The sequence below is a fragment of the Engraulis encrasicolus genome, chromosome 10, assembly GCF_034702125.1.
Source record: "Engraulis encrasicolus isolate BLACKSEA-1 chromosome 10, IST_EnEncr_1.0, whole genome shotgun sequence".
Taxonomy (NCBI): domain Eukaryota; kingdom Metazoa; phylum Chordata; class Actinopteri; order Clupeiformes; family Engraulidae; genus Engraulis; species Engraulis encrasicolus.
The window spans coordinates 27,488,590-27,500,311 of NC_085866.1; the positions used below are offsets into that span (position 1 = coordinate 27,488,590).

Below are 11,722 nucleotides of genomic sequence, written 5' to 3' on the forward strand. Positions count from 1 at the left end.
GTGTAACAAAGTTGAATGTGCGGTGTGGTGATGAAGCAGGGTGCCGATGGGATGCTGACGTTTTCAGAAGACAGTGTGTGGTCTGGTCCAAGACCCAGGCGGCAGACTGTATTGTCAACTGCCACCAGCTCCTTGGATGGCTGCCGTAGATGAATGATGACTGGAACCAAGTCTGTCCTGTATCTGGGCCGCCCCATCTGCCCAAAGGCAACTGGACCGATGAGACTTCGATGCTGCAGTGGAATGATGCTGGTGTAGCTGCTGCTCCTCCGCCACAGGGCTGTGGGGTACTGCTGACCTGGGGTGGACACTTGGGGAATGCCTCCCGATGGTGACACTGACGGTAGGTGCCACATGACGGGCTCTGACAGGTAGTAGAGTAGAGTAGAGTAACTTTATTGATCCCCGGGGGGAAATGAAGGTGTCAAGTAGCTTATATACACATAATCCCCATATGGACATGGACATTCCAAGACACATGTAAGACAGGTAATAGTCAGGGAGGGAAAAAATAAAGACTGGGGTCCTCTGGTTGCTTCCGATGACTGCTAGCCGCTGCATGAGCCAGCCGGTCATTCTGAGGTGCTGCGATTGCGCTTGGCACACTGATGACAGCTAGCAGGTGAATTTAAACTTTAAAAAAGTGCATTGTTCACAAGTATTTTCTGACAGGACAGGGGAGGAGAGACAGGAAGTGATTTGGGAGAGAGAGACGGGGAGGGGCCAGCAGGCGTCTGTGACCCAGTGAACAGACAGCAAGACGGGGGAGATGAGCACTGAAACTTGGATGGGCCTTGGAATGCCCAACTATACTGAGACTTGACTGCTGCTGGCCCTCCCGAAAGGCCTAGACGCACTGCTTTGACTGGTGTGAGAAGATGAGGGCAGCCAGAGCCAAAGAGCAGCAGGGGCTGAGCTGCCATGAACTATAGAGGTAGACCTCTGAGGTGAGGTTAGTTCTCCTGAGGGGCCTCCACTGGGTAGGAGTGGCTGGACAGGCGAAGCTCTGGTGAGATGAACACCTGGTCGATCCGGAATTGCTTCCAAGGCTGATCAGCAGGGGAAGCAGAGAAGGAGACTAATCTCCCTGACACAGGCCTCTGTTCCTCACGTTTAGTCCTTAGTGACAAGGGAGAGGGATGGGTTGCTCTGACCCATCGTCCAAGATGGAATAATTTCCATCTTCCTCACTTGGGGCTGAAGGCACACCTTCACCAACTTGAGCAGCACTGTGCTACTACTGGCTGGGTCCATGCAGTAGTTCGCAGGCTCACGGGTAATGGCTGACTACCTCTCAATGGCTATAATGGTAATGACTGTAACCTCTTCTCAAACAGAATACTTTAATGTCACAATCTAATATTTTTTAAATAAAAGTGACGGGATTGACATGTTATGGTTGTGACACTAGCAGTATCGTGACCAATTAACAAATTTAAGAGAGTAGAGAGAGAAAACGTGTAGGAGCTTCAGTGATGGTGAAGCTTGCAGTAGAGCAGAAGGTTCCAAAAAGGGTCCTCAGTAATGTAGTTGACCTTATGCATGCCTGAATGTATTGTCTGTAAATATCTGATGGTCTTCACCAATATATCGGGACACATTTTGAGCAATCAGACAATAATAGTGACTAGATTGAATTTTCACAGAAAATGCTGGAAGCGGGCTTCCCTTTTGGGGCAGAGATGAGCAGTTTTATTTTTGATATCTCTATACCTAAATTAAAAACAAGCTACTGTTGAGAAAACAAAGCTAAAAGAAATGTTGGAAGAATCCATCCACCCAGTCAGAAGTTATGGGCCAAACAATTCAGCCATCTTGGATTCAGCCATCTTAAAAGTGTTGTAGCTCCGCGTTTTGGGGATATACTAAATGACATATATGCTATTTTAGGTTGGCTAAGGAACACTGTATATGATATAATTTTGAAAATCAACATGGGTCCGAGTGGGATACGAACTCACAACCTCCATATCTCTAATCCAGCACCTTTGCCATTGACACTAAATGACATACATGCTATTTTAAGTTGGCTAAAGAACACGGCATATGATATAATTTTGAAAATCAATATGGGTCCGAGTGGAATTCGAACTCACGTTCCTCGTTGGCTAAGGAACACTGCATATGATATAATTTTGAAAATCAACATGGATCCACGTGGGAATCGAACTCACAACCTCCATATTGCTAATTCAGCATCTTTACCATTGAGGCAAGCAGCTGGCTGACATGTGCATTCCAGCAAGACTATCACATTGCATTGAAGAGCTGAACAATAGACTTCTAGAATGGTAGTGCAGCTGCTCGTTATAGAATGTTGAGAGAAAGTGACAGTTGAGATGGAACCCTGTATACTGGCAGCACCTGTTCTGATTGACTGTATGGCTGTTAGTATTGTGCTCTAAGGCAGAGGGCAGAATCCAAACAGTTTTTAGTTTTTAGATAGCTGTTGTTAAAAAACTAAAAAGAATTGTCACATGTCCTGCAAAGTTTCCACGTTTTTTACTCTCACATGTCATTTTAAGGGCTCTGTAGATTTTCAGCAAAATTAGCACTTTTATGTTTGGGGCGTGTTTTCTCAAGAATCAGTGACTTACGTTATATTTGAAAACAATTGAGGGACACTTCTGTACGTAGATATGAAAGAAAAGCCTTTAATGCCTTCTATCATTCACACACACACATCCTCGTGCACACTCTTTATGTCGACTATAACTGCACATCTTCATTTGTCAGCAATTTGCTTTCAGAGAATAGATGGAGAAGACAAGATTGATTGACCCTGTTCAGATAGACTAGATATTGCAGAACTGATAAATAAATACACATATACTCTAAAATAACGTATACGAATACGAAATCTGAACTGAACTCTAAAGCTGTGATGAATACAGTCATGTACTATAGCAGTGATACTATTATTTTTTATTGGCTGTCACACTTCATAAAGAAATACGCAGTCATTATTTGTAAAGCTTGTCTTGTCATCTGGCCTTGGAACATTTGACCTGTTACACAAATTACTTTGTACACACACATACTGTACATACAATGTGAGATAAAAAAACATGTCTTAATGTAAAGAGCAAACGTAACAATAGATATTATTGTTGAATGTCCAAGCCAGCTGTCAAGAAAATAATCTTGTAAGTTTTGCATTTACATGCAAAGCAGGATATAAGTCAGGTAAAATTCTGCACATTTCTAAATTGTTCCTGTTGCATACACAACACACACACGCGCACAAGAACACACACACACGCACACACGCACACACCCACACACACACACACACACACACACACACACACACACACACACACACACACACACACACACACACACACACACACACACACACACACACACACACACACACACACACACACACTTTCCAGTGCACTCACACGAACATTGTTCTCAGGGTAGGTGGTTGTCAAGTGCTAATTGCAAAATGGCATACAAGAGAGTTACATAGTCTGACTTATCCTCTAGATGGGGCTATTGCCTCTATAGTATTGACATTGCTAAATACTGCATGTCTAAGTGCATACTACTGACTGACATGACAGACCATGGAAAGCCTCAGCTAACCAGCTCTCTGTGGCAGGGTTGCCAGATGCATGATTGCGGATTTAAAGGAAAAAAAACTCATCTTGGGCAGGTATGGGCCTTGGCCTATGAGAAATCTTTGAATTAATGCATTTGATGCATGTATAAGATGTATACTGTGACATAGACAAACATATGACTACCTGTTTTCTGCTATGCTGTGTTTTTGCCTGAAACTGGCAGGCATAGATATACTGCACCTAGTTCAAAACTTTATGACACATGTAAAAAGGCTAATTACTTTAGATGTCATAGCCATACACAGGCTGGACACCATTGGCTACATCTGGCAGCCCAAGACAAGGTACTACCAACCAAACAACTCTGGTTTCTAAAACAGAAGCAGATGAAATTAAAATTATTCTAAGCAGCAATATAGCAAATACTATTGGTAATGTATAGATTTTTCAAGTGCAAAATGCTTGTTGTGACTTAGGGGGACTGATAATAATGTTTCTATAATAATTACAATATACTGTACACTATGGCACTGGCTTGACTGAATAGTACCCTGTAACCATCACAGACAGCTATCATGAATGTCAATGCCATACAAGATAAAACTCAATGAAATACCCAAAATTGTATATTTTTAGTACACCAAAAGTGTCCTTCCTTTGTGTTTCTGTGAGACAGTTCTCAAAGTCTCTTAGATTTCCATCTGTGGATCCACAAGATTTGGTGACACCACCAGTAGTGACAGCCAAACACACACAAAAAACTAAAACAAAATGATCAAATCAATCTCATTGGGCAGGGGTATGCAACTAGTGCACTGATCTTGCATCTGTTTGGTATGTCTAATGCCTAAACTGACCTTTTAAATCACCAACGTTTTCCATTCGCTTCTATCACATCACTAGTCTAAAGAGTCCAGTTGCTTTCAAGTAAACTCTGTCAACTAACATGAACAGAAGGAGTGAGAATATTCAGACATCTTACATATCGCCTGTTTTGTTCATGTTCTGTGGTGTGAATTAGCGTGTGACTCTTTATTGGCCAGAGAATTAGCAACATCTCCACACTTTTCCTCACATCTGAGTGTGGCGTTCCGTGCACTTACAACAACCTTCTCTCTCTCTCTCTGAGCCTGAAATTTCAGGAGGCCCACTGTACGTTGACAGGTAGGGTGGCTTTTTGAGGACAAACACACTGGGTTTGGTCCTCAGGACTCGGGGCGAGTAGGACTGGGGAAGATCATCATAGGTGTGTGCTAAGTGCAGGGTGCAAAACAATCCAACTCCAACAACATCCAAGTCCAGTTCACTTCAGTTCTGTGTGTGTAGCCATCTTCTTCAGTGGCCATCCTCACAATAAACTCTGATTGACCTGGCTGACGACCAATCAGCTGTCAGGGTTTTCATCGTCTCTTCCAGGAGCCACCCAATCAGAAGTCACTGAGGATGCTGATGTCGGCGAACTCCTGTCTGTAGCGGTGGGAATAGAGGCCGAGGAGGAAGGCCCACTTGAGGGTCAGGAAGCTCCACACGCTGGTCAGGTAGAAGCTACCGGGGTCCGTTGGAACTGGAATCGCAATCAGAATCAGAGTTGGAATTAGCAACATAATCGGAATTAGAAATACAATTGAAAAACAGAATCAGAAACAGAGACGACACACAAACTTCTAGCCTAGATGTTTCTATGTCATTCAACAAGTGCTGGCACTATGAAATTCAATGAAAAAAGTAGGGCTGTGACGATATTGAATCGAATTGTGATTAATCTTGATACGCTGTCACGATTCTGTATCGTGATGTGTCCTTTCAAAGTTCTGTTACCCTTTGGTCCAGAAAACAACCACATGATAAGCATGATAAACTTTATTATTAGCCTTAATTGATAAAGTAAATATCGCGATGCATTGTTAAGGTATCGCATCGTGGCATGTGTATCATGAGGCACATCGAATCGTGAACCCCTTGCCAATACCCAGCCCCCGGAAAAAAATGACAATTGAGTTTTTTGTTAGTTAAACTTTCTTTGAAAGCCTCTGTTACATTCATTAGGTAGAGTTTAACGAAGTACGTATGTAGCAGTGAGCAAAAAAAGTTAATGTCAATACAACAATAGAACACCATAACAATTTGTTTTGGAATTAATGCAGCTGTTAACAGTGTGAAGCTACAGATAGCAGAGTGAGATTATGGCAAACATCTCTTCAAAGACTACAAGGACAGGCGTAATTTCCCATAAGAAGAGCGGTGTGTAAGGTTTCACTGGAACATGCTCCTATCACGATACAACTTTAAGATTGTGGCTTCCTGATTTTGCAGCACTCAAATCATGATCAAAAAGCATATCTGGTGGTATGAAGAGGATAGAGAAATGACTGTACAGTGTACACCCCCTGTCTTTAAAGGCATAGGGAAAATACAAGGAGAAATGCATCTGATATGATCCAAAGACCTTGTGAAGAGATGTGAGCAGTGAAGAAGAATTTTGTACTATCAGAGAGGATGACATGAATCCAGTTTGCACGCACGCACGCACACACACACAAACGCATACACTATACACGCACAAACACACACACACACCAGTAACCAGTGGATATAACCACATCAATTTACTGTAACAGACCCATACGGACAGGACATCAGAGATTTATTGAGTTGATTAGATCAGTTTAATCTCTGGTGGGAGAGACTGCAATGTGGTGATTGTAAATAATCTGGCGCGCTGTGCATCTACGGTAAAGTGACCTGTGGTATGCGATTCCCTTTTTTAAACAGAAACTACTCATGGCAGGGGTGCAATTTGTGTGATAGTTTTCCTCTTATGAGATCCCATTGGCATGGTTTCCTTTCTTTATGGTAATGCAGACACTCAATTTAAAGGATAACTTCTGCCAATTTCGACATGCAGTTGTAATGCTCACACTACCCTGGACTTGTCAGTACCTGAGATGTTTTTTTCTTCAGCCTTTTCCGAGATCCTGGTCATTGTAATGGGGGCAGGTGTTTGTTTACAGGTGTTTTGTATTCCCAATAACATCCAAAAGGTTATGCAACAACAGCAGACAACTAGCAAACAGCGATACCTTTCGGGATAATATTTGGAGTAGGCCTATGTTAAGAAAGTATTTAATGTAAAGAAAATCTGCCCCCATTAGAATAGCTCAGATCTCGGAAAGGGCTGAGTCGAAAAATGCAGTATCATCTGGTACTGACAAGTCAAGGATAGCGTGAGCAATACAACAGCATATTTAAATTGGCTGTTGTTATTCTTAAATATTTTAAAGGTCTGGTTGTTACACATTAGTGAAATGTCATTTACAAACCTGGGGTGAAAGGGGGCAAACTGGCTTGGTCTCGTGCTACCTGTAGTGCGTTGGGCCTGAGCCCAGGAGGCACGCTCACTACTAATCCATCCCTGTCTCAAAGGGGGTTACGATTTATTTTCTCAAAACAGTCTAAATAGCCTACTCTCTGAGTGGAGCCCTGGGAAGTCCCTCCACAAGCGGATAATCTGATAGAGAGAGAGAGAGAGAGAGAGAGAGAGAGAGAGAGAGAGAGAGAGAGAGAGAGAGAGAGAGAGAGAGGAGAGAGAGAGAGAGAGAGAGAGAGAGAGAGAGAGAGAGAGAGAGAGTGTGAGTGTGAGTGTGAGTGTGTTTGTGTGTGTGTGTGTGTGTGTGTGCGTGTGCGTGTGCACATGCGTGCGTGCACATGCACGTGTGCGCATGTGTGCACGTTTGACTCAGATACAACGAAGTAGCTCGATAGAAGAGATCAGAATAAAGGCAATCTGCTTGCAGGGATGCAAATGTCATGCAGTATTTCCACTCATCCTCACTGTTCTTCAGTGTGAAGGCGAGGGTGAGGAAGATAGAGAAGGCTACCAGGGCCATGTGGAGTTTAAAAAGAACAATAATGATGATTTGAGGCTTGTAGGCACTACTATCACATCATATCATTGATTGGACTGAAGGGTAACATAACTTTGAAAGGGTGTATCAGATACTGTCTTCCTTCTTGCACCGCAATACCGTATGGCCGTAACTCTGAGTAGCGTATCGGAGTATCTCAGTTGGATACAATATCATATTTTCACTCGTACTCTACTCACCGTTCTTGAGTGTGATGGCGAGGGTGAGGAAGACGGAGAAGGCCACGAGGGCCATGAGGAAGAAGAAGGCGCTGCAGAACATGAAGAACTTGAGGCCCTTGAGCCAGGTGCGCCAGTAGTCCTGGATGTACATCACATGGGTGACCAGGCACCACAACGCCAGGACACCTGTCACATGGGACACAGACACAGACACAGACACACACACACACACACACACACACACACACACACACACACACACACACACACACACACACACACACACACACACACACACACACACACACACACACACACACACAAATACAGACAAGTTTATAAAGTTGCGCCAGTAGTCCTGGATGTACATCACGTGGGTGACCAGGCACCACAACGCGAGGGGTTCATGAAAGATCACGAGCAGGCTTCACCCAAACAAATTTTCTTCTTTTAGGTTACGGAACATGTCTGTGTAATAATAAAAGTAGTTGATGCATGGTGTGACCTTTTCTTTTTTTCAGTTTTACACATACACACAACCATTACTGCATTGGAAGACATTTGTCGCAATATGACCTAAACGCAACATGACCTACATTTTTTGACTTTAGCATTTTATTTTTGGAAATGCCTGTTCAGAAGTCCTTTCATGTATGTATGTATGGGTGAATTCTTGTCTGTAAAATATTTTGAGAACATACTTTTAAGACCTATATAAAATGCAGATTTGGGACTATACGCATCATCCCTCACTCAGCTTGCAAGTGCATCACAGTGGGACAGACATCACTGGAAAGGAGAGGCTGGAGCACACTGCAGCTTAGTTTTCAAGACTTTATTTTGTGCACAAACACCCGACTAACGTTTCGGTGTTGCTACACCTTCTTCAGAGTCCTACACTATATAAAACTATATAAAATGCATTTTGCAATGCAATTCAATGCCAAATACAAAAATGACAATTTCCCAAAAATGTCCAAAATGGACGCAAGTCATTTTGCAATGAAGCTCTTCATTTGTAACCTGGCAAGTCAGCCTATGACAGGGTATTAGAGCTGTAACGATACACTCAACTCACAATTCGGTTCATATCACGTTTTTTGTCATGTGGTTCGATACGTCCCACGATTTTTACAAATGTATCTTTTTAAATGAATTATTTTCACATTTGCCAACATTGTAATACAAGTATAAATAAAAAACAATGATAGTGTATAGATAGTGATAGGCTACTAATACATGTTTAAGTTTAAAAAAATAATAATGATGATTTGATGAGTACATTGTATCATGTAGCTTTTTTCTGTACTGAAGGATAACAGAACTTTAAGAATGTGTATCATGACACTGCCTTCTTGCATTGCAATACAGTATCGTGACTCTGCATATTGCAATTTCTCAGTTTGATACAATATCGTTACAGCATAGTGGGTAGGCCTATGTTTAACTTGCTAGGCTACCTGTAGAACATGTCATATGCCTACTGCATCATATCAGGATTTCTAAAGAAGTGGAAATAAGGTTTGTACGGATGTGTGCAATATGCTTGTGCTGCTTTCCCCCTTCGGCATCAAGTAGGGGCCTAACCCAACTCTAACATAAGTGATGCTGCTAAAAACATACTAAACCAAAATATAACCATTTTGAATGGCACTCTGTGGTTTTAGAACATTCACTATAATTCTGGCTGAATTGAATAATGTATTGGTAACACTTGATGCTGGCGTCATATGTATGACATAACAGTGTCATAATATTGTCAAAACAGTGTCATGATGACACAGTCATGGACGGGTCATAAACATGATGTCTATGTCATAAACATCATATGGTCATGACAAGTTGACACTGTTAGGGCTGTCCTTACCATAGCAGAATGTCACTTGATAAAATGTGTAGGCCTATGACATTGTTATAATTTTTATTATGACATGTGCATGACTGTGTTAAGACACTATGACACTATAATCTCATAAGTAGGCTACAGTATGACGCCTGCGTCGAGTATTGCTACCAAGTTATGAAATAGGCTATGTTGACTGCAGGTGAGATTTGCAGCAGTTGCAGCAAGGTCAGATTTTGACCTGACACACATCACTAGAAGTAGCACAAGACCAAAAGTAATTTCTCGGGCTCTCAGAGAAAAATCATGTGAGAGACACAGCTGCTGCAGCCATAAAACCATACAATAACAGATTCATATCGCACAGTAGACCATTGTATACTATAATGATCACAACATATGCCTCACAAAGCACACGGGCTGGCAGATTATGCGTGCTACACAGCACACAGACCTACTCAAGTGTGTTTTCCGTTAATCTTTGTTCATGTGGCCCGAGTAGCCTACATTTCTGCACACAGAATGAAAGAACGAATCCATTGACGCTGCGTTGTTGTTGTTGACAGAGAATGTGTTTTGGGGGGATTTCCACAAGGTGATAACCTATCTAGGCTTCTTCAAATGACATTTGACAACATGTTTCCATCCCAGAATTACGCAGGGTCGATATGGCATAACTGCTTTAATGCTGTTATAATCTACAGCGAACATTATTTGATAGCGCCATGGCATTCACAGCTCAAATGCTCTGAACTTACCCGATAAGCCGCCCATCGCCGCTGTCCAAGGCTGGCTGTACAAAACATTCCACGCCACGAACGCTGAAAAGCCTACCGACATGCCGAAGAGGGCATAGAAAATACTTAAGTAGGTCCGATGGAAAGGCATTTTTGTATAATATGGTCCTACTTCAGATGACAGTTAGCCCACCGGTCAGTAGTTGCCAAAATAACTGCTGTGCGTAACGCCTTGGGGATCTACAGCATTGGAGATGATCGTTATGTAATAGTCCAAGCAAAACGGAGCAACGGAGTCGTCCAGGAGCCAATCTCAATAGGCTAACGCTATAACAACAGGCAAATAGCTTCCCTTTCTGACACAGCACCAACATCAGCCAGACATCAGACTGTTAATCAAAGTCATTTCGATACAATGTCTCAAGGTTCCGAACACTGAGTCGACCAAGATATTCAACAAGCAACGATGCCATAATCCCCCAACCCCCATCTGCAGGTTGACGCATGCTCGGCTGAGGACGGCAACACAGTAGCGTTTGCAGTGTGCGAATATCTTGATGTGGTCCAGATAGAGTAGACTCACAGCTTGATCAGAGCAAATGTCCAATGAGGGAAACCTCATAAACCATGGGAGAACTAGAGGAAACTAATATAACGTCTCAGGTCCACGCCTAATACACTCATCAATTCCAGTAACCTTGAAAAGGAAGTTGATGTTGGATGCACCTTAACGTAAAAAATGATCCACTGCTACAAAGAAATGTTTGGAGTATGGTCACACATAATTGTGCCTTTACAACACATTTACCCAATATTCACCAAACTATGTAGGGTAGGCCTACTTAAATGTCTTCAGTTGAAAAAATAGATACACATAGTAAATATGATAGAAAAAGTAAACAATGATGAAGAAAAAACATATAAACAATTTGTAGCAAAACACGTCACTCTTTATGGGGTGAAGTGTCTTCATTTGTGACTCATTTTGAATAAAAGTGTATTTCTAAATGTTAATATGATACAAAATGTAATGTAATGCAGTGCAACATGCTATATCGCAATTAAACAAGACAACTATCAATAAAATCAATCAAACAAGATACAAGATATTCTATAGTCATGTGTAGGCCTACATCAATTCTAGAAATCATGTCCAATGAAAAGCTTCCCTGCTCAGAGGGTCCCAAAAAAGGTATTTTTGAGACTTTCAGAGCATATGAAAGTGACACACGTGTGCTTTGTGTCTCGAGTCTCATAGCACCATAGGGTGTTATGTGAGTTTGTTGTGAGGTAGTGTGAAGTTCTCTGAAGTTGTGTTGTTATTTTGACTGACGACTGACACTGATGGGTTGCTGGATTGAAAGTACATTAAACATATTGCACAGCGACTTGCTTCAATGAAGCCATTCTATTCACATCTTTACTATAGTTCCTTAATTCCTGTAAAAGCCAGTGAGTGTTTTGGGATGTGTTTTTGCAGCCA

At 42.0% G+C, this 11,722-nt stretch overlaps 1 protein-coding gene across 1 annotated transcript; it reads right to left on the minus strand.

Annotated features, from left to right (window-relative positions):
* Nucleotides 1-2,575: 2,575 nt before the first annotated feature.
* On the minus strand, nucleotides 2,576-10,797 carry LOC134456159 (heme transporter hrg1-B-like). Its single transcript, XM_063207565.1, has 3 exons — nucleotides 10,261-10,797; nucleotides 7,678-7,845; nucleotides 2,576-5,136 (listed from the first exon to the last, which is right to left on the minus strand). Exons 1-3 carry the CDS (start codon nucleotides 10,388-10,390, stop codon nucleotides 5,000-5,002), a joined length of 435 nt encoding a protein of 144 aa, XP_063063635.1. The 5' UTR covers nucleotides 10,391-10,797; the 3' UTR covers nucleotides 2,576-4,999.
* Nucleotides 10,798-11,722: the final 925 nt, after the last annotated feature.